The sequence below is a fragment of the Myotis lucifugus genome, unplaced genomic scaffold, assembly GCF_000147115.1.
Source record: "Myotis lucifugus unplaced genomic scaffold, Myoluc2.0 scaffold_226, whole genome shotgun sequence".
NCBI lineage: Eukaryota > Metazoa > Chordata > Mammalia > Chiroptera > Vespertilionidae > Myotis > Myotis lucifugus.
The window spans coordinates 546687-570354 of record NW_005871274.1 but is presented as its reverse complement, the minus strand read 5'-3'; the positions used below and the strand labels follow the sequence as shown (position 1 = coordinate 570354).

The 23668-nt window shown below is 35.5% G+C and overlaps 1 protein-coding gene across 1 annotated transcript in view; it reads right to left on the bottom strand.

The window, feature by feature from the left end:
• Positions 1-23668, bottom strand: part of MED13L (mediator complex subunit 13 like) — a 234029-nt gene that overhangs the window by 202301 nt on the left and 8060 nt on the right. The window contains 1 exon segment of the mRNA XM_023761997.1: positions 21522-21759. Within this exon segment, the coding sequence (XP_023617765.1) occupies positions 21522-21759 (238 nt within the window).

Below are 23668 nucleotides of genomic sequence, written 5' to 3'. Positions count from 1 at the left end.
TTTCAAATTTTTCTAAGCACTATAATTTTTATGTTCTTACTAAAGTGCCTGCCCATTAAAGACTGTCTATCACAGCACTAGAAAAAGGGACTGTCATGAGTACAATATTAATGTGGACAAAACAATGTTTATTCTTTCTTTCATAAAAGAACACTGCAAGTTCGTTTTATCTTGGATCCATTCTTCCACCTAATGTTCAATGAGTTCTGGTAGCTCTTCCAGTCTTCCTTCTATTGGTTCCATTTCTGTAATTTCTTTATTTCCACTGATGTTTTGTGACAGTTAACTACAATACCAATCATGATTTATTTTCTAGAATATTTGAATAATGCGTAAGTGGCATAGTACCCAATTTTAAACATTAAATATGTAATGTGGGCACAGAATTTCAAGTGAAATTGCATTAAAACATAGGACAACTGTTTTATTGTCCATTTTGAAAGTGAGAAACTTAAATATTGAAAATAATCAAACTGGAATGGCAGCATTCTAACCCAATTTTAGTTCATTGGTTTGTATTATTTTATCTATTATATGTTTTAAATAGCAGTTACTTTTGTTTATTTGTATCTACTTTATGGTGTAAATGTTAAATCGTGATAGCTTTTGCTACGAACTCTGAACCACTTAATTTTTAGAGCAGAATATGTATTTCAGGGGGATTTGGTTTCACTTGAATTTAGAAGTAATGTCAGAAAATGTTAAGCATGTCCTTTTTTAAAAAATATAAGGTTTCTAATTGTCTTATTACCATGGTAATTCAAGTTAATTGGAAGTATTCAACTGCAATCTTGAATTATAAAATTGGGATGCATATATATGCATATTTATCAGAGTCTCATCTTATGTAAAGTAAATGAGCAGTTAGTTACCTGGTGGATTTTTTTTTCCATAACTGGCTTAACCCACACTTCCACAACGAACTTAGCTTCACTTCAGTATTTACTTTATCGTTGTCCATTCAACAATGCTCCAAAAAAGAAATGTTAGGAAATAGCTGAAAATTATTAAAAGATTTTATTTTCTTTCTTGGTCAGAAAAATGTTTTTAGAGTCTCTGAATGCTGGATTGTAATTTTGTCTTACCCATCCATGCCAGCTTAAAAAAAAAAATCACTCAAAATATTCAGGTTCACATGTTAACTCTCTTTAGAGGGAGTTGCCATACCTCACAATTCAAAGTGTATTCTATAGATCAGTAACATTACACTGACATGTAATTACAATTTACTATGCAGCAAAAATTCAAGAAAAGTAACCTACAGTGTCTACTTACCTTTGTATAGGCAATTGCTTAAGTTACTCTGCTTTTAACATTTGTACTTCGACAAAATGCTTATGTATGTATAGGAATGTCACAGTGCGACATGCTGCTAGCCCAGACACAAAGTATTAAAATTATTTTGTGAAGACTGGTGGTTGTATTAAAACTATTGTGACATTGTACCTCAAAACAAAACAAAACAAAGGGTATCATTATCATATATGTACAACTTGCACTAATATAATAGGTTAATTCCTTTTCAATGTTCCAATAAAAAGGTTTCAGGGGGAGGATGGTTAAAAATATTTTATTTTTGCTTCAGTTATTATCAATAATCTATAATATTGACTATATGTTTAACATTTATATATGATTAATATATTATTCTATTTAAATATATATTAATATTATATGAATGAAATTGTCTAAGTGATAATCAATACTTTCCTTAAGTAAAAATTGCCTAGTATCTTTCTTTCAGAAATGACAAAAGCATATTTACAGGCAATTTTTCTCAGGAATGTTGGAGAAATGTGTCACCAGACATTCCATGTAACCTTCAAAGTCTTTGCCCACTGTCTAGGGGTTAAAGCCAAGGAAGTCTTAGACAATATGATTCCTATTTACATATCTATACAGACTCAACCACCTTCCCCTATTCTGTCTCCTCTTCTACCACATATCCTATAAGCCCTGAACACATGGAGTTACTCAGCTTCAATCCAATTCAATTTTGCCCCTCCTATTAAAAATATAAAAACCTAAAATTACTGGAATCATATCTTTCTTTTAGGTCCACAATGCCTACCACAGTATTTAGGAAAGAGTATTTGTCCAATGTATGTTTAATTGATAAAATGTGAATCCAGCCTCTTTCCCTACACTTCAGGTTGATTAATTTTAATATGGATATCAATAAATTAAAACTCACACAAAAGTTCAATATTTAAGAATTAAAAAACTAGATGTGATTAAGAATATACAAAACAGCTATTTAATGGTATGTCACCAAAAATAATGAAACAGACTCCTAATATTCTTATCACCAGCTTCATTGCTCCAACTTATTTAACATATTGCAATCCAGATTAACCTTTCTAACTACTCAAGACTCTCAAAAGACCCCATTAATGGTCTACTGAATGGTAGTAATGCTTTAAACTCAATAGTCATGATCTAATTTGAACTACCTTACTTAAAAAAAAAAAAGTCTTTTCTTTTTTAAAATATATTTTAATTGATTTCAGAGAGGAAGAAAGAGGGAGAGAGAGAGATAGAAACATCAATGATGAGAATCATTGATCAACTACCTCCTGCATGCCCCAACACTGGGGATTGAGCCCGCAACCTGGGCAAGCGCCCCAACTGGGAATCGAACTGTGACCTCCTGGTTCATAGGTCAACACTCAACTACTGAGCCACGCCAGCCAGGCCTAAACTACCTCCTAAACTTATTTCTTCCTCTTCTCTTTTCCACACCCCTCTCAACAGCCAAGCTGACATTCTAGCTATTGTGCCTTTATACCTGTCATTCACTTACTAGACTACCTATTCTTCTTCCTGTCCCTGAAACCTACATGTCCCAATTCAACTCTCTAAAGCATCATTTTAAATGTCACTTCCTCCAAACACTTGCTTAATATCTGGGTAATTTCAGGTCATTTCCTCTCTTCCAAATTCCCAGGCACTTTATCTGTACCTCCAGGTTCCTACCACACACGTGACAAAGTGCATTGTTACTGTTGATAGTCACACTCCTACTACCATCTAAACAACTTCAAGAATCAATGTCTGTCTCAGGAAAGAAGGGGACAGAGATGCTTCTGGATGCTATGTAAAGCAGTTGGAAAGAGGGAAAACCATGGCAAAGACTGCTCAAGAATACAGAAGTTTAGTTTAAAACTGTACTGATTAGTGACGTAAATACTGAAGCATGCAGCCATGCTGAGATTTGAATCCATCCTCTTTTGTTCCATACTCACAAACATTCTATTCAAGGTAAAGGATACAAGCTGGTCAAAAGAAATTTGGTGGTGTAAGAGATGATAATTGTAGCAAAGACTAACATGCAGTTGCTATGTTTGATTTAACACTGAAAATACCCAACAAAGATGTATCTAACTACAAGAGAGATCTGGTATGTGTGATATGTAATAAAAAATAAAAACGGTCATAATAATATATGTGAATATCATATCAGCAAAGTTGATATTAGGAGAATACTTTGATTAAAATCCATTGTTTTTCACTAGAAAAAAAACTTTAATTCTTTAGCATTTTTATATACATTATCTGTATATTGTATTGTGTTCACCACCCCAAGTCAATTCTCTTTCCAACACCACTTATTCCCCCTTTATCCTACACCTCCCCCCCCCATTCCTTCAACAACAAGATTAGTAAAGTCCTATCATCATCTTCCTCCCACCAAAAAGAAAGTTCATGTCTAGCTCATCTTTCAATCATCCCATGGTAAAGGTATCTTAAAAAGGAGAAAACTCAAACTTAGTTGACTAAACATTTTAAATTCAAGACACAAATCCCTGATATCACAGCAGGAACAACAACTTAGAGGATAAAACATGAACAGAGCAGTACTACCACTATCAAGAGCATTTATCCCATTGTATTGTGTACTTATCTAACTGTCCTACTATAAACTCCAAAAGATCCAAGAACTGAGTTGTCCATTTACCAGTGAATGCCAAATACCTTGCACATATCTGGCCCATGTTCAAAGTACAATAGTACCCGAAGACTGAATAAACAAAAAGACACAGCCAGAGAAAAGAAAACTCACTTAAAACCTCACAAGCATCCTGAGAATTGTTTGAAAATAAGGTGCACTAAATTCAAATTGTCATTAATTAAATTTTTGGGGAAAATAAACTAATTATATATTTCAAACTTCTAGAAAGCAGTGACCATGTTATTCCCAGCTCACTGCAAAGTGCCTAATACTCAATAAATGCTTGTTGAATTGAATTCCATACTTCCCTCATCCTCCAAATATAAAAGATTTGGTAACATGTCTATCTAATTAGCCTCTTTCTAATTAAGTCTTTGCCAGTTCATTTTAGGAACTATTGAATTATATTTTAACCCAGAGAAATTCAAAGATCAAATTTATCTCACATAATACTTTTTAAAAAAGCTAAAACCTAGAATAAAAGATGGGATTTAAATTTTTACAAGTTTTCCTAAATGGTATCCTTAATCTTAATCTAGTTCTATACGTAAAAAACAACAAAACTCTTTAAATCTATCATTTAACACGTAGGCAATTATTATCCACTGCCCCTAAATATAACAAAGCCAGGATCAGTTTTTACTCTGTTCAAAACAACAGGCACTTGAAGACAATCCCTGAAATGCCAACAATTATAATTATGTCACCTAGCCAACATTTATAACAGCAAAAAACAACAAAAAAAAACCAACATGCTTTTTATATCCCACATGCCTTTATCCTGACTTTGGAATTCAGTTCAGTACTCCATGTACTTTTTGGCATTTTGCAGAAACTCAATCTTCAGAAAACAGCTTCATACTTAACACACCAACATTTTTTCTTATGACATTAAGACCATTTTGAGAAAAGGATAATGAAGTTGTAAAATATTCTCCAATATCAAATTTCTCCTCCAAATAACCCAAGACAAATTCTGTAATTTAATAGAGTACTTATCAGCATTATGCAAAGCACTTAAGACTAGCAGTAAAATATTCTCGATGCTGGTTTTTCCAAAGAAATGACTACATTTAGAATTCAATGGTAATTTATATTTTCCTCACTATTTTCATAAATGCAAAAGCCCACAAAGGATGGCTTTAAAGACTTTTTCAATTATATAAGAACACAAATGAATTTTTCAATGACCTAAACAAATGGGTACCTTAAGAATTTATAACTTACAAGTTAGAATGAAAAGTGTCAATGAATATTTAAGGTATAAATGCCAATTCTAGCCCGGCCAGTGTGACTCAGTGGTTGAGCGTCGACCTATGAACCAGATCACAGCTCAATTCTGGATCAGGGCACATGCCTGGTTGCAGCTCCATCCCCAGTAGGGGACATGCAGGAGGCAGAAGATCAATGATTCTCTGTCATCATTGATGTTTTTATCTCTCTCTCCCTGTTCCTTCCTCTATGAAATCTAGGCCAAATCCATGGATCATTTTAGTCAGTCAAAATTGTTGGGAGCAGATAGAATAGCAATAATAAAGAGATGGGCATTTTAGTTTTATTTTTCCTATACATAATTGGACTTATTTTCAATTTATACAGTGCTAAATTTTGAAAGTATATAAAAATGAAGTAAAGAGGAAGGTGACTACTCATAAATATAAAGAATTAAATTATATTACACATTTCTGCTACATTTTTTAAAAAGTACAGCAAACTGTTAAAGGGAAGACAAATGTCTATTTCTACAGTGTTTCAGTATTATAACAAACTATTTATGAGATAAACTTTAGATCAGAAAACAAATATAAAAAAGAAATAAATTTATTTCAGAAGAAAAAAAAGATTTCTATATCTGACTCATTCATGTTATGAATCTTTAAGTGATCTTTGGGACTTCTTTATAAAGGGACATCCTATCTAATAATAGACAAACATGGTAATTGACCGTACCTTCGCTACGCCTCCCATTGGCTAATGAGCACGATATGCCAATTAACCAACAAAGATGACGGCTAATTTGCATACTGCAGACAGGGCAGGACAGCGCCATCCCACCTGCCCCGCCGCCATCTGGCCTGCTATCTGTGACCCAGGGCCGCGGGTGTCCGTGTGCGACCCGACCCAGGGCGGCTGGGCGGGGCAGCAGCGATCGGCCAGCCCGCCCAGGCGTCCCATATGTGACCCGACCCGGGGCGGCGCCCCAACCCCCGGATCGGCCCTGCCGTGTGCGCGACCCAGGGAGGCAGGGCAGGCACCGAGGGATCGGGCCTGCCATCTGCCACCCGGGGAGCGGGCCTAAGCCAGCAGGTGGTTATCTCCCAAGGGGTCCCAGACTGTGAGAGGGCACAAGTGGGGCTGAGGGACCCCCACCCCATACTCCCTCCCCGACCAGTGCACAAATTTTTGTGCACCAGGCCTCTAGTATGAATATAAAGATTGATTCATTTTTTTATGTTCATAATGTGACCTGCCCTATCCAGTTTGGCTCAGGGGATAGAGCATCAGCCTACAGACCAAAGGGTCCCGGGTTTGATTCCAATCAGGGGCACATACCTTGGTTGCAGGCTCCTCCCCGGCCAGGGCCCTGGTCAGGGCACATGCAGGAGGCAACCAATCGATGTTTTTCTCTCACATCGATGTTTCTGTCTCTCCCTCTCTCTAAAAGATAATGGAAAAATATCCACGGGTGATGATTAAAAAAACAAACAAACAAACAAACATAATGTGACCTGAGTTAAAATCCCCAATAACCATCAAACCAAACTTTCAGAGCATTCATCTATTGTATACATATAACTTTAAATTTTTATGGTTAGAGTTTATATCATTTCCATGGCAAAATTATTTTTAGAATCCAATGTTAATACCAAAATTGAACTACAGTTCTTTTTCAAGAAGTGTTCAAACTTTTAGTGCTTAAAGACTAAATTCCAGAAAGCTGCTCTAAAATTAACTTCAGCTGCCAAATAGCTTTTCATGTGAAATAGCAAAAATATAAATAAGCTACCTACACGGACTAAAACTACAATATGTAGATTACCTTAGCTGTTAGTGCTATTATAAACTGATAAATCTTTTCACAAAATACATATCCAATAATCATGAATAATTTTTAATCTCTATAAAATAATAATTTGAATTTCTGTTCCAATGACAATATGCTTTTCCCAAACTCTTTTTACTTCCACTCAGAGACCTAAAAAACAATCAAACTATAAACTGATTATTTATATAGCCAACATCCAGATTTTCCACTCTCTTTCAGCAGGCTATCTAAATACATAGACTGGGTTTTAGAAGAGGCTATAACCAGTCAAGCCTGCTTTGATATACCAAAATTGGCAAAGATTAAATTTTGTAGTCCATATACTTGAAAATTAATTAACCAAGTAAGTTAGGTAAATTTTTAGGCACAATACTTAACCTTGAGAAAACTAAAAGGCTGGAAAACGCTGTGTGGTTCTGCTCTTTGAATAAAGCATCTCAATGAATATATTATTACTAGACTAAAGTCAGTGATTACTTTGAAGTCCCTCTTGTCACTAGTGTTCAACTAGTTAAATTAAGTTTCAGTATGGTAAAGACTGCTACTTACTTATTTCATGACTACTAAATATATCCCACCTATTACATAAAAATGAATTTCATAAACACAAAAGGTGCAAAAACGAATCAACAAATCTTAAATTTCTCCCTGTAAATCATTTAAGATTCAAAAAGAAAAAATAATTTCAAAACTACTTTCCACTCCAAGACTGATCATCAAGCACACAGCATGAAACCATGATGCCTAGCACATAAGAAGTGAATTATAAATATTTGATGATTGTCTGGTTTCTAGTTTCAACATATAAGTATTTCAAACCATCATGTATTCTTAGTTTATTTTACTATAAAATTAGGTACGATAAATATAAAAACTATTCTGCACATTAAAAAACAAATGTGGTAAGGAAAAGAGCCTTAATATGGCATGGAAGATGAATTTGGAATAGTAACCTTTGCTCATCAACTATCCCTGCTAAGTCTGAAATATGTAATAGTAAAAAACACTCTGGTCAGTTGATAATTAACATATACCACACACATAGTATAATTTTCAAGGATCAAATCATAATTCCCTATTTGAAGCAATATTAAGACATCATTTTAATGTTTTACTCTAAAAATCCATTCGGGAGCAATGTCATACTAGTAGATTTTATCAATTATCCTTGCACAGTTAAAGCCAGAAAATGATCAATTATAAGACCATTTTTTTAAATCAAATGCCTACATAATTAAGACTATACTGATAATGTCAGGTGAAAAAAGCCAAATTTTATCTACAATTAGAAATTATTACTATGAATTGTAAAACTATGAATTGTAAAATAAACTGATGAAGGTTTAAATATTTTGACAGTGTGGAGTTCATTAAAGGAAAAGTATGACTATGAAATGCATTTACACAATATTTAAATCTATGAGCTTTTCATATTCACTGCATGTTACATCATAAAATAAAGCTGTAATCTCCATACTATAGATAAGAACAAAAGATGAGCTAATCTAAATGACTTCTCTATGAGAACAAAAAAGAGGCACAATATGAACACTTGGTCTTATTTTGGTTACTTACCATTCACTTATGGTATCTAGCTCTTCAAAGGTAAAAGATAAAAAAATGGTAAATTTCTTCCTAGCCTCTGTCCCATTTTGGATATATGAGTGTGGATAGGAAGGAGTAATCCACAATCCATGACTATGATTCTGCTGAAAGCCAGCTGAGCTAAGGTCACCAATGGAAAAAAAAGAATGATAGATGATTCCTGGTCACGAGGTGTGATTCACTAATGATGGGAGGACTCTTCAAACATTCTCTGGGAGATTCCACGACATGTTACCAAACTGAAATTACACCTTAATACAGGAAATCTGAGCTACTGTGGGTATATGTGCAAGCGTGTTCACAAGCATCTTTGGAGGGAACAGATCAACTTTGCTAACAGTCTTTGAAAAATGCCATTTTAAAATTACAGAGCTTGCAAACTACTACCTTGCTATCTTAAATATTTAGAAAGTAGATGAAACCAAAAGGCTATTTTTATAACAAAAGAAAAAGTATACTAACACTAAAAAATATCTATTAAGGATTTCATTGAAAATGTTGGCCTAAATCATATACTAACTCATTCTATCATGTAGTGTATTTAGCCATGGTATTAAATTAGGTAGTAATTAATTTGGGATTTCAGGGTCAGAGGGAGAAAGCTCAATGACAGCTTTCCTTCATTTGTTTCTATAGTGAAACATGTAGTTCCCAGAGAGCCTCAGCAAAGCAACATAATCATTTATATGTAGCAAATATCAACTCTAGTGTTGAGCTGCCAATTTATAACACAAGTAGGAAAGCCAAGGTCATTCAATCCATGATGTATTTACAAGTTAATAAGGCTTCTGGCATATGAATATTATTACACTCTTTTACCCATAAATAACACTGTTCCATAATCCCTGTTCTACAGGACAATTAGAACACAAACTTTTTGCCAATTGCTCAATCTACCTACAACATTAACAAAAATAATTTATGAAAAATAATTTTAATAAAATTTTAAATTAAATTCTAGACTATTAGAAAATAAGCAACTGTAAAAAAGGAAGAAAATTATATTACTTCTTTTCAATTATGTGGTTAAAAGGAAATCAATTCATCAAGAATTGTAGTCATATACTCCACTTAGAACAGTCTCCTATAACAACAGCATGATTTTCTATGTGATCCAGAATACTGAGAGGACTTCAAGGTACCCAACAGTACTAGAATGATGATCTTTACACAAACTCTATTACACTCATTCATTTACTAATTAATGTATTCAACAAATATGTGCAATACAATGATAGGCAAAAGTCACATGCAGGTCCTGCCCATCCAGGCTGTTTATAGCCTGCAGGGAGCTTCCTATCTAGACCTTTCAAAAACTCTCAAAACCTCCAATTACCTAATAAGTACAAACGTCTTAGCACAAATACGCATTTTCAATCAACTTCTCATCTTTAACTCTCACTCCAATAAATATTCCAAACTTTCCTATTCTATATCCCTTACATATGCAATTCCATATATGTAAAATGCCCTTGCCCTGACATAGCCATATATCCAAATAGCTAAAGTCTACCCATTCTTTAAAAGCTCAGTTCAAGAATCACCGTCTCCTCAAAGCTCTACTTCCTTCCATAGAACTTCAATCATATTGTGGCTCTCTTTAAGACATCTGTAATAATGTTCTGTGTACATATGCTATCTCCCCTATGAGACTGTCAGCTTCTGAAAAACAGAGTATGTTTTTGATTCATTTCTCTATTCTGCATAGCACCTAACACAATGTAGACACAATAAATATCTGTTGAATACCATGTTAATTATAAATATGAAAGATCAAAAAACAGTGATAACACTTTATAAAGCTCAAAAAATTATTTTAAAACATCCTTCTTAGCCTTGTTTTATCATTGTTACACAATACTATAAATTTAAATGTGTGGGCAATGAGCTGAATCAATACTGACCCCAGGACATCACATGAAAATATTTTTGTCCCTCCTTAGTATCTTCTAGCTCACTGCCCCAACCATACTGGGAAGCAAATTGATATCTGTGAATGTCTGGACTAATCACTGATAATGGTATATTTCAGTCACTTAACCTTTTTTTGTAAAACGGTATGTGCATAAGGAGGATGGGTTAGGGGAATGGGAAAATGTACATTTAAATCTGTTTGCGGGCTCAAACTGAGTTCTGGTTAATGAAGCTTTTACTGGAGCAATGGGAATAACTGCCCCAGCCACATTTGCTACTCAAGTCAGGAGCCCCTCTTTCTTTGTTGCACTCTTAGTGAAACCAATAAATGGCATGATAAATTTTTCCATAATAGAGTCATTGTCAACAAGTATGATTTCCTCTCTAAGCAATCAGAGTTGTGTGTAATTTGTCCAAGGATACCAAGGCAGACATCCTTTCCATTATTAATATCTGCTAGACTACTTTTTTTAAAAATATATATTTTATTGATTTTTTACAGACAGGAAGGGAGAGGGATAGAGAGTTAGAAACATTGATGAGAGAGAAACATCAATCAGCTGCCTCCTGCACACCCCCTACTGGGGATGTGCTCGCAACCAAGGTACATGCCCTTGACCAGAATCGAACCCGGGACCCTTCAGTCCGCAGGCCGACGCTCTATCCACTGAGCCAAACCGGTTAGGGCTTGCTAGACTACTTTTTTAAAAAATTTAAAATATAATGCCTGAAACTGAACTAAGAGTATCTAAATTTTTCTTTTAGACTAAATATATTTCAATGTCAATAACATGTCCTCTAAAAACAGCAAACATCACCCTGGCCGGTTTTTCTCAGTGGTTAGAGCAACGGCCCATGGACTGAAGGGTCTTGAGTTTGATTCTGTTCAACGGCACATACCTCGGTTGCAGGCTCGATCCATGGCCCCGGTTGGGGCATGTTGGGGAGGCAACCAATCGATGTGTCTCTCTCACACTGATGTTTCTCTCTCTCTCTCTCTGTGTCCCCTCCCTTCCATTCTCTAAAAATCAATGGAAAAATATCCTCGGGTGAGGATTAGCAAATAATAAAAGCAAACATCAAAACTGCTTACATTAAAACAAGTCCATTATTACCTATGGGGGGAAAAAATAATACTGCCCTTATTTGGGCAGTCATTCCACAAATATTTACTTACTAGAGGCCCGGTGCACAAAAATTTGTGCACTCGGGGGGGAAGGGGGGTCCCTCAGCCCGGCCTGTGCCCTCTCGCAGTCTGGGACCCCTCAGGAGATAACGACCTGCTGGCTTAGGCCTGCTCCTGGGTGGCAGAGGGCAGGCCCAATCCCTAGGTGCAGCCCCTGGTCGGGCTCAGAGCAGGGCTGATTGGGGAGTTGGGGCGCCGCCCCCTGTCATGCACAGAGCAGGGTGGATTGGGAGGTTGCGATGCCACCCGCAGTCACACTCAGGGTAGGGCTGATTGGGGGGTTGGGGCACCACCCCCTATCACACTCAAGGCAGGGTCAATGGGGAGGTTGCGGCGCCACCCCCTGTGATGCACAGAGCAGGGCCAATCAGGGGGTTGGGGCGCTGCCCCCTGTCACTCACAGAGCAGGGCCAATCAGGGGGTTGGGGCACTGCCCCCCCCCCCCGTCACGCACAGAGCAGGGCCCATCAGGGGGTTGGGGAGCTCCCCCCTGTCACTCACAGAGTAGGGCCGATAGGGGAGTTAGGGCACCGCCCCCTGTCACACACACAGCAGGGCGGATCAGGGGGTTGGGGCGCCGCCCTCTATCACCCACAGAGCAGGGCCCATCAGGGGGTTGGGGCGCTGCACCCTGTCATGCTGATCTGGTGCCAGGAGGCCTCGCGGCTCCGCTGATCCCGGTGCTGGGAGGCATATTACCCTTTTACTATATAGGATAGAGGCCTGGGGGCCGGCTGGTTTGCCCTGAAGGGTGTCCTGGATCAGGGTGGGGGTCCCCACTGGGGTGCCTGGCCAGCCTGGATGAGGGGATGATGGCTGTTTGCAGCTGGTCACACACCCTTCAGGGTGGGGGTCCCCACTGGGGTGCCTGGCCAATCTGGGTGAGGGGCTGAGGGCTGCTTTCAGGCTGACTGAAGCTCCCAACCGCTCCTTTTTTTCTTTTTTTTTTTTTCTTCTGGGCCAGCTTTAGCTCTGGCTCTAGCTCTGAGGCTTCTGCTGCTGGTTTGTTTGCAGTTCTATAATCGAAACAATGTATAACTTCAGCTCTGAGATCCCAGCCGGCTATACTTGTTAGAATGTTTCAAACTGCCAGCTCAGAGGCCGGCAAGTCAGGCGGGGAACGTTGGAGTCTGCAGTCCCTGGAGGAAGCAAGCCTCATGTTCGCTTCCAGCTGCCTGGCTGCCGGCCGCCATCTTGGCTGACAGTTAATTTGCATAAGGATACGCTGATTAGCCAATGGGAAGGGTAGCGGTCGTACGCCAATTACCATTTTTCTCTTTTATTAGTGTAGATTTCCTACTGGTGTCAGAGAGTAGGCCTTCAAGATTAGCAAAAAGCCTTACGTGGTTTGGCTCAGTGGATAGAGCATCAGCCTGTGGACTGAAGGGTCCCGGGTTTGATTCCGGTCAAGGGCACATGCCCAGGTTGCAGGCTGGATCCCCAGTAGGGGGCATGCAGGAGGCAGCCAATCAATGATTCTCTCTCATCATTGATGTTTCTATCTCTCTTTCCCTCTCCCTTCCTCTTTGAAATCAATAAAAATATATTTTAAAAAAAACACTAGCAAAAAAAATCTTGCCTCCCCCCAACCAAGGCTAGCAAAGTCATAAATAAAAGTAATTTGTAAAATAGAAGATATTCTATATGACATTACATGAAACAGGAGGAAGAAATTATAACAGATTTGTGATTACTCTAACCTTCATTTTACCAATGTACACAAAATCTTTTCCAACACAAAAACACATCATCTTTACCTAATTTTTATCTTATTCTTAAATTTTTTTAAATCAAACTAATTCTGCTGCATGATTAACTACAAACTGCAGGGTATTATTCTACCACAATAAGCTGGCAACCAGCTCATATTCAGTTGCACTATCACAGCACACAAAAAAGAACTAATTGTGATCATGTGGATATTGTGGAAGCCCTTTAGTTCAATCCTAGATGGGCCTCAAGAGGATAATGCTTATTCTGTTGAACTCACTGCCAAATCACAATCTGAAAGAGCCAGGATCAAAACAAGACCCAATTATAGAAAGAATCTATTTTATCAATGTCAGGTTTATAAGAAATAGGTATGTGGCCCAGTACTTGTGGAAAATTGTTCAAAAATATTTACATAGATAGAGCTTTAAAGAAAATTATCGAACACTTACTTGCCATAATGATATTCAATGAAAATCTCTTCAGGTAACATCAGGACAGAAGCTCAGTCATGAAATACTTAAAGTAACAGAATCCAATTTTCGTAATTCTCTAGTGATTAAAACAAATTTCTAAATTGTTGGGATCTTTTGGGAGAGGGGAGAAGCAGCATACTTATGTGTTTCTAGCATTAAAATGTTGTTGTTTTTTTTTAAAGAATTTAAGCCCGGCAGGTATGCCTCTGTGATTGAGCATCCACCCAGAAACCAAGAGGTCAAGGTTAGCTTCCTGGTCAGGGCACCAAGTCATGGTCTTTTCCTAAGCTTCCGTTTCCCTTTGGCTATGCTAATGACAACAGTATAAATGGGAGAGGACACTCACTGAGTCCTTTCAATGAATGACAGCCCACAGAGAGCATTCCAAACTTCTTCCTTTCTTAAAAAATCCAAGTTTTATTTAGGGACTTTTTATTTCACTTCCTATATAAAAAAAACTAAATAGTAAGACTGATCTGATGCCATCTGAATATGTCAGCAATAAACTTGCTTGTAAATTCTGAAGCAAAAGTTGTTTTTCTCTGTAAATGCAATTTTATATCCCTACCACATTCACTTTTATTGTTCAAACATATCTTTTCTAGGATTAATTAGGCCCTTAAATTCTAGTAATACCTAGATGTTTTCTCCAATTTACCATATTCAGATTCTTACATGAAACTCCCTGAATGAGATAAAACAAAGAAATTGTTTTACTGGGCAAAGAAATCTATACCACTTTCATGTACAAGAACCTCTTCTAAATCTTAAAGTTATCTATTAAAGAACAAGATTTTGAAATAAAATATACACAAACAAAGGAAGAAAGAATCCAAGAGGCTACTCTTAAAATTGCTAGGCTAAATACTTAGATTTCAGTCACAATGTCTATCACAAAAATTTTATTTAAATATCAAGGGGGAAAAAACAAATAGCTAATTACCTAGTTTTAGTTTAATTTTCAACACTACTTATTCCATTACTGGGGGTTTTAACACTCAGGTTTACTTTATACATGTAGGTGACTTTATATCAATTCAAAAATATTAAGCCATAATGCCTATACGAAGCAAAACATAAATGTCTCCCACCAATCAGCTGATTAGATTTAACACTTCCCTAAAGCAACAACCTTTAAATTATAATTTTTTACCAACTGTTTAATTTTCATTTTATTAGAATGTAAGCCCTTTACATGCTATTTCACCACAATCGCAATATAAATGTCTCATTTTTCATAGAAAAAACTAATTACATGGTTCAGTAAGTTGCCTGTGGTAACACATCGATTTTATTTACATTCAAAAGTTAGACTTTAGCTTGTTCTCTCAATTTCAAGCACATTTAGCTTAATTATTCCATCTAATCCATTAGATCTTTTTTCTAGATATTATGTTTTATTGAATTTATTGGGGTGACATTGGTTAACAAATAATCCATTAGATCTTTTTTTATTCTTCATATGAAAAAATTCTGAAATCATTATGATCTTAGCATAATATTACAATAAAAAAATTTATTGCTTACCAAAGTCTTAATATTTATTTCATTTTCTCCATTAAGGATATAATTTATAATTTTCTACTAAATCGAATATTTCAGTACAATGCACTACAATCATTTGGGTAATCATCATACTAATTGTGTAATTTTAGCAAAATAATTCTTTCAAACTAAACATAGGAAATAGAACAAAAGTTACTTAAAAATCAGAAATTTTATATCAAGACTTGAATAATTTAGATCCCAGTAAAAAGAAGGAACAGTTACTTTATAAACTATTTAGACCTAGCTACCATTTACCACTGGGCATTTTGCCCCTACACTGACAGCAAAGCTGATTCCTAAGATTTCTAATACTAATATTGGACAATCATTCTTTATAAGTGGATAGATATCTTCCTATTACAATTTTCATTTGTTTTAATCAAAATGAAAAGGGAACTCTGGCTGGGTAGCTTAGTTAGTTGGAGCATCGTTCCAATACGCCAAGGTTTCGGGTTCGATTTCTGGTCAGGGTACATGCAAGCATCAACCAATGAATGCATAAATGAATGGAACAACCAATCAATGTTTGTTTCTCTCTCTCTTTCTCTCTCTTCCCCCCTCTCTCAAATAAATAATTTCTTTTAAAATGAAAAAGGATAGCACATAATTTTAAAATAAAATTGCACATTTATAGCTAATATTCTTTATAGAACATACACAAAATAAAATGGATTTTTGTACCTCCTTAGGAATTAAAAACAAAAATAATAATGCCAATTTTAACTAGGTTTCAATCTTTCCACATTATCAGATCATTTAAAATGTTAAGTATTTTTATAAGTCAACCTCTAGGAGTTATGTTATATTAGAACTATATACGACAGACTTCATTCATTCAACAAACATTACTAAGTACATACCAGACTCTATACAATACTTCTCCTTCTGGGCTAGGGACTCTTAATGATTTGGGTCAAGCCATTGCCAGTCCCTAGAAGTCTGTACTTGCTCTTTGTAATATTTTGGGACTTCAAGATTGCATATCTTTCCTACCACTGACTAATAGGCAATGAAATGGCAAGAAGATTGTGTTTATAAAATGATTTTGTTTGGTTGATGAGAAGTCAATTTAGCATACTATATTAATCTCTAAAATTCAAATTGAAAATGTGGAAAAGAATTTAGTCAAGAAAGAAGTTAAAATAAAATTGCAAAGACTATTCAGTACATAATCACTGGTATTTTTAAATTTAAATAAATCTGTATCCTAAACTAAACAGAATATTTAAGTTCATAGTTCAATTTAGAATAAAATAATTTATTAAATGCTAAGGTCTTCCTACTCATACTCATCTTGTGTATGATACTCCTAATTCTTTATTTTTCTGATCAGAGACTTACAATGCCTCAAAATTTATCAAATTAAATCCAAATTCCTCACCCTTGCTTCAGTGTACTCCACACTTTGCCCCCCACCCCTTCCCAGGCTTTCAGTCTCCCTGATTATTTCAGTCATACCCCAAGCTCTGGGCAAACCGGCTCTCCCCACAATTTGTTCACTGCCCACAGGCTCTTTGTAAGGCTACTTCTCCTGACTAGGATGAGTTCTATCCCAACCTAGATAACTTCTACCTAACCTGTAAACCTCACCAACTCTGGGCTTCCCAATCATCTCCCTACCCTTTGTCCCCAAGGTTGAATTTCATGATTATGCAGAATCCATGCTTAATGATTTATAGCTTACTCCACTGCATCACAATTAATGATTCATTTAGTTTATACCAATAAGACTGTGAGCTCCTTAAAGCTAAGGACTCATTTTACATACCCAGAACTTACCACAGCTCTTGCCTAATAGACGTTAAATAGGCAAACCAGAAACCAAAAAGGTTATCAACCTTGGCACTAAGACTCACGGTGTTCTTGTTGTAAGTTTATGTCTGCCCATTTGGAAAGTAGTCAATCTACTATGTTTCTCTTTGCTGTAAGAATTACAGTGTTCTCTGCATTACCAATATTTGTGTGCTTGTCTTATACCATTTTTAAATTATCAGCTTATCAAGAGATTACATCAAACCAACTGGAGCCATTGATACAGATACTCATGGATGACACAAGGAAGAACATGTTCAGCCAATTCCCTGCTTCAGCACCACCATGTGGAGAAGACAGAAAAGTTACAAATCTACCTTACAGGTAACCAAGAAAATCAAATCTTAAGTTCTGACCTCTTTAAAACACAGCTTAAGATTTATTAGGAAACTTTGTTTACAGTTTAAGTCTAGACAAATTTAATATGAGCAGGGTTATCTTCAATGCCTTAGACACTTTACTATTTCCAGTTATTCCACCCAAACAGTACAATTCAAAACTCAAAAATGATTATTCAACCTAAATATATACTTTAAAAATCAATATTTGATGAACATTGAATGTTATACAGAACAGACCAATTGTATAAAAAAATAACAAAATGTTTTAATTTTGATGTATGAGTCAACTGTTCTCATTGTAGTACCAGCAGTAATAGTTACAATTATTGATTATTCTCTGTGCTATTTTAAGTACTTTAACTTTTTTATCCTTATAACCCAATTTACAGTGAGGATGCTACCACACTGCTAAGTTAAATAACTTGGCCGAGAATACACAGCTAGCAACGATTCAAACCCAAGCCCATTCTACGTACCACTAGGCCATCTTATAAAAAAAAAAAAAAAAAGCCTAATATGCTAAGTGTCTACCGTTCAACCAGTTGCTATGACGCGCACTGACCACCAGGGGGCAGATGCTCCAACCAGTAGGTTAGCTTGCTGCTGGGGTCCAGCCGATCAGGACTGGGCGAGACAGGCCAGACACACCCTGGAGCCCTCCCACGGTCCCTCCTCAGCCCCAATCGTGCACCGGTGGGGTCCCTCGGCCTGGCCTGCGCCTTCTCACAATCCGGGACCCCTTGGGGGATGTCCACAGACCAGGCTGAGGGACCCTACCGGTGCACAAATCCATGCACAGGGCCTCTAGTACAATATAAACAGCAATAAGTTACAGGGATCGGCTATAAATGTGTTTGTCTTCTCTCAGACTATTTTATATAGGTATTTCAAGCATTTAAACAAAAACTCTAATATTATAAAACCAACTCATGTGTGTATCCTTAGGATTATTCTCTATAGGGCTTCTTTATACATTTACATGTAAGATGACTGCTTTGGTATTGTATTTTACTGTCAGGTTTATTAGTGGTATCCAATATGGGTACACCATAAAGACAAAGTGAAATGCCTAATAACACAGTCAAAACACATTTTAAGAAACAGTAAGTAAGATGGCCCTATAAAAAGAAAATTTACAAATATAATAGTACTATCGTGTTTAATGTTAACAGGGTTCTGCCAAAAGTTATTTTACCCAAAATGAAATGACTCATATATATTAATAGAGAATGAAATAGATGCCAAAAATCCTCAATTTTATGAATAGCAATTAAAATATTCCCTTCGTATCCTTCATTATTTTTCATGCTTTCTCTGCTTTTCTTGTTCTCCCTCACTTAAAACAAGGTTGTCTTTATGCCATTCATTTTTCTAATTAAGTCTCAAATATTTTCTAATATTATGTTGAACCATTTTAAATTACCTTTTTAACCACTTTATCTACAAAACTGGACGCTTCATATGCTTCAAATAACTTTCACAAATTCAACATAAAAAAGAATAGATGTACTTAACAAAGTTATGACTGTTCCATCACTGTAATACTTTTCTGGTGGCTCAGAAAGGAATAAACACTACACAGTTTTTTGGACTCAATAGGAAAGAAGATAAAAATAAATTATTCTCACGAGAAAACATTCACAATATAATGTTAAGGAAAAGGACTGAATTACAAACCAGTATAATACCAATTTCATTTATACATAAAAACACCAAATATTAAAACTGGTCTAGACTTTAGGTTTTGTTTCTTTGTTCTCTTCATTTGGCAGTTCTGTTTCCCTAATTCCCTAATTAAAATGTATTATTTCTGTAATTTATAAAAAAAAAAAAACAATTTAAAGTTAATCTTTGCTTAATTCTTTACCACAAAGATACTTAATACATTAATGAATCTACATATGTTACCTAAGGCAACTATATAAAATTTAAATAGCCTACATCTTTTTAACTCAGTAACATACGAAGTCCATGAGAAATAACACAATAACTTAAGTTATTTCTAAGAATGATGATCATGTGCTTTGTTGGTATGAATAAATAACTTTATACATCAACTAAATATGCCTAATAGACAGTTGGGTTTTATTTCATCATTATAAAATGATAATTTGTGTGCTTAACAAATAGAGACCAGACCAAAAAGTTAAAACATAAAGGATCAGTGTGGAGTGGAGAAATGGAAGGAGTCTGAGTTAGAAAAGAATCATGAAAAATAAAGGTGAGAAAAACTAAAACAAATGTTATATGGCTCTACTACATATATAAAAAAATTTTTAACCAACAAAAATGTATGTTTTGATATTTAAATGAACAGATATAAGTTTTAGAAGTATCTTCTAGGAGGTTTCTTATTTTTAAAATTCTGATCAGTGAAATCCAGGTGTTAAAAAAGTAATTTTACCTGAGTTCACTGCTAACTACATGAAATAGCTCTGAGATATATATTAGTTCTGAGATTTTGCTGATTAAGCACCTAAGTTAGCAATCTTACTCAGAAAGGGTTCTTACATTTACATGCCAAGTACTCTAAAAATATGGGGAGAAAGGTTTGAGTTGAATAGACAAATGGACCATAAGGTAAACAGCTCAAATTAGTCCTCTGTGGTTTACTGCCCTCTGGCTGTTGGGGCAGGAGATATCACAGATAAGAGTGACTGCATTAAAAACGCTATGAAGGTATCAAACAAAAGTTAGCAGGAAATCCTTCAGGCAAATTTTGAAACTTTAGGATAGACTCTCAATATACGTTAAAGTTAGTTTTACTCCTTTCTTTAAAAAAAAAAATATGTCAACTAACAAAACATTTCAAACACTATCTAAAATTTTTCAACCGCAAATTAACAAAATATAGAGTAGTTTGGACATAAAAGGTGGCCCTAAGAGAATAAGACAAAAAGAGTTAATGCCTTACCCTAACTAAAGATCAGAATCAGTTTTGATTTAGAAAAATTCCTTAGCATGCAAGATGGAAACATTTGGGTAAAGAGGCAAAATCTTTTATCAGAAATTCAAAAATATTGATAAAATTTCCTCTAATTATAAATCTGTGGTAGATACAAAGTGTAGAGGTTAGAATAATGAAACTCTTACACTAATTCAGTTTCTAGGTATCAGATGTAATCTGAAGTTAAAAATTAGGAAACATTGAGACAAATATTTCCTGGAATCACCTAATTACATAAAATGCAGGAACAAAACAAAAGAAAACTTGCTACACCAATATCAGACCAGATCATTTATATTAATATTTCGTCAAAATACTAGCCAATGTCATCTCATAATTTTGTCCAATAAGGTCTGCACTAAGTTTCTATTATCATTTTATAATTTTCCACCAGAGTTCTACTGGCAATAACCACACAGCTACAGTCCAAGAAAAAACAACTGTTCATTTCACTGAATTGCCAATTATAATTCACTGTCTTTTTAGAACAGTTGATTTTGACCGCCTGGGCAGGATCAGAGGTTGAGCATCGAACTATGAACCAGAAGGTCACGGTTTGATTCCCAGTTTGTGGGCTTGATCCCTGTGGGGGCAAGCAGGAGGCAAATGATCTATGATTCTTATCATTGATGTTTCTATTTCTCTCTCCCCCTCTTTTCCTCTCTGAAATCAATAAAAATATTTTTTAAACAGTGGCTTTCCAACCCAACACACCCAGGAGACACAAAACTCTTCTTTAATAATAGTGGCTCACAAGGTTCTGATTCCCAGGAAAACTGGGAAAGGACAATAAAATTTGAAAAATAAGGAAAAATGGGAGTGGGAAGAAGAGGGGTGAGAGTGAGGATTTTCCTTTGAGAGACACACCCATTAAACATTAGGATTTTTCTTCTCAGCAAGTCTTAATAACCTCTTTGGAATTTACCACTGTTCAAAAAAGATACGATGCATTCAATTTTTAAGAAAAGACAACAAAAACCTTACCTTGCAGTTCATGATGTATTACGCCCACTAAGTTGGGTTCATCTCCCCACCAGAATATCCATAACTCTTTGCAATCTGGTTTGACATCACGACGCCATACACACAGCAAGTTGGCTTGCAGACAGCGGATGAAACTTAACAGGATTGGATCATCTTGGGCTGGGGCTGAAATTATGGGTCCACAGTCCCCATGCCCTCCAAAATTGTACCTACGCCATTTGATTCCCGTGAGTTCAGCCTGCAAAAAGACAAGACAATTCATTACAATAGTTTAGATTTTTCTTGTTAGTTGCAAAACACTAAAAACAGGCTTCTATACAGATAAGTAAATTTGGTAAATACTTACACTACAATTAATCATAATATTTTCCCCACTGAAAAATGTAGTCAATCCTTTTAAAAGGGAAACTATTCTTTTTTTCCTATCAAGATTTCTACATAGTTCTTTATATTAAAAGCAAAATATAACCAACAGATAATCATTATTTTCTGTTAAGCTATTTTTACCTAAACATCTACTTTAAAGTCTCTCTATATAAAACTACTTTCTACATTATTCTTCCTTAGTGAATTCATTAGTTATATTTCTAAATCAGGTAAGAAACTGAAAAATAAGTGCAAAATTTAAGTAATTTCTTTCCAAGAATTTCTTCTCATCTAGAAATTACATTTCAAAGTCCTTTCAATCAAGAAAACAGTTTGAATGCAGTACCACATTGCTTCATTATGAGAAAATAAGCTAATACAACTGATGAAAAGTTATCAACAACTTATTCATGTTATTTAACATGTAGCACACAGAAAAGTGTGTTTCTACAACAATTCCCTAATGTAATTTGGTCTTTCAGGTGTTTTTTTCAAACGTAAGAACTTAAAAAACAGCTGACAGCAGAACCTGTCTCTTTGTTCCATTACATAGATTTGTATTTTTAAAAATTTGTTAAATTTTAGATTTAAGGAACTAAACTTCAAAGATGTTTCAAAATAAACTAAAGTTTAATTCCTTACTTATGTAGCTATAAACTATAACTATGTATGCAAAACTGATAGTAAAATTAATTCATAATCCTATACTAAATAGTCCATGTGCCCCTTACACTCAATTCTTACTCATCTTCCCTCTCCCCACCCACCACCACCACCAAGTCAGTAATTTTTGTCAACAAGTTGTTATTCAAAAAACAAGTACCACAGGGCAGAATAATAACCATTTCTTCTACTAACATAACCGAAACAAACTTAGTGCTGAAACAATCAATCACTATAATGAATATATTTAAGAAAAAATTTCAATTTTCTTTGATACAAAAAACCTCCACATCAAAATACAAGCATGGTTCCAAAAATAATATCCAAACTAAAACTAACTGAAGCTCAGAAACCTATCCTTTTATACTATGAGACATGCAAATCTAATCTTTAATGAATATTTTCAGTAAAAGCTGGTATTGGCATCATTTAGGCATTCATTTATGCCACTTGGTTTCCTCTGACTATAAAAGTACTACATGGCCAATGCAGAAAGTTCACTAAAAAAAGACATAATATAAATAGCCCAGCCAGCATGGCTCAGTGGTTGAGTGTCTACCTATGAACCAGGAGGTTACAGGTTTGATTCCTATTCAGAGCACATGCCTTGGTTGCAGGCTGGATCCCCAGTAGGGGGCATGCAGGAGGCAGCCGATAAATGATTCTCTCTCATCATTGATGTTTCTATCTCTTTCTCCCTCTCTCTGCATCTCTGAAATCAATAAAATATATTAAAAATAAAAATAATAATATAAACAAAAAGGAAACTAATTGTACCAGAAACAAACGTTTTCCATAATCACATTAGAAATAATTATAAGCATCCTATTCTATGTTCTTCCTGGTTGGTTTGTTTTTTTCCGCATACATACATTTTTAAATTTGGACCATACTGAATGGTTTTATATCATGCTTTTCCACTTATTATAAATATTTTTATTTTTTATGAATTATTCTTCAAAAACAATTTTAATGTTTGCTTAATATTCTAGTCACTTTTGGGGGGAAAAACATAATTCATTCCATAACAACTGGACAATCTTTCATTTTTCCACTATTATAATTAATACGAGATTCATGCACTGGGGGGGGGGGGGGGGGGGCGATCCTCAGCCCGG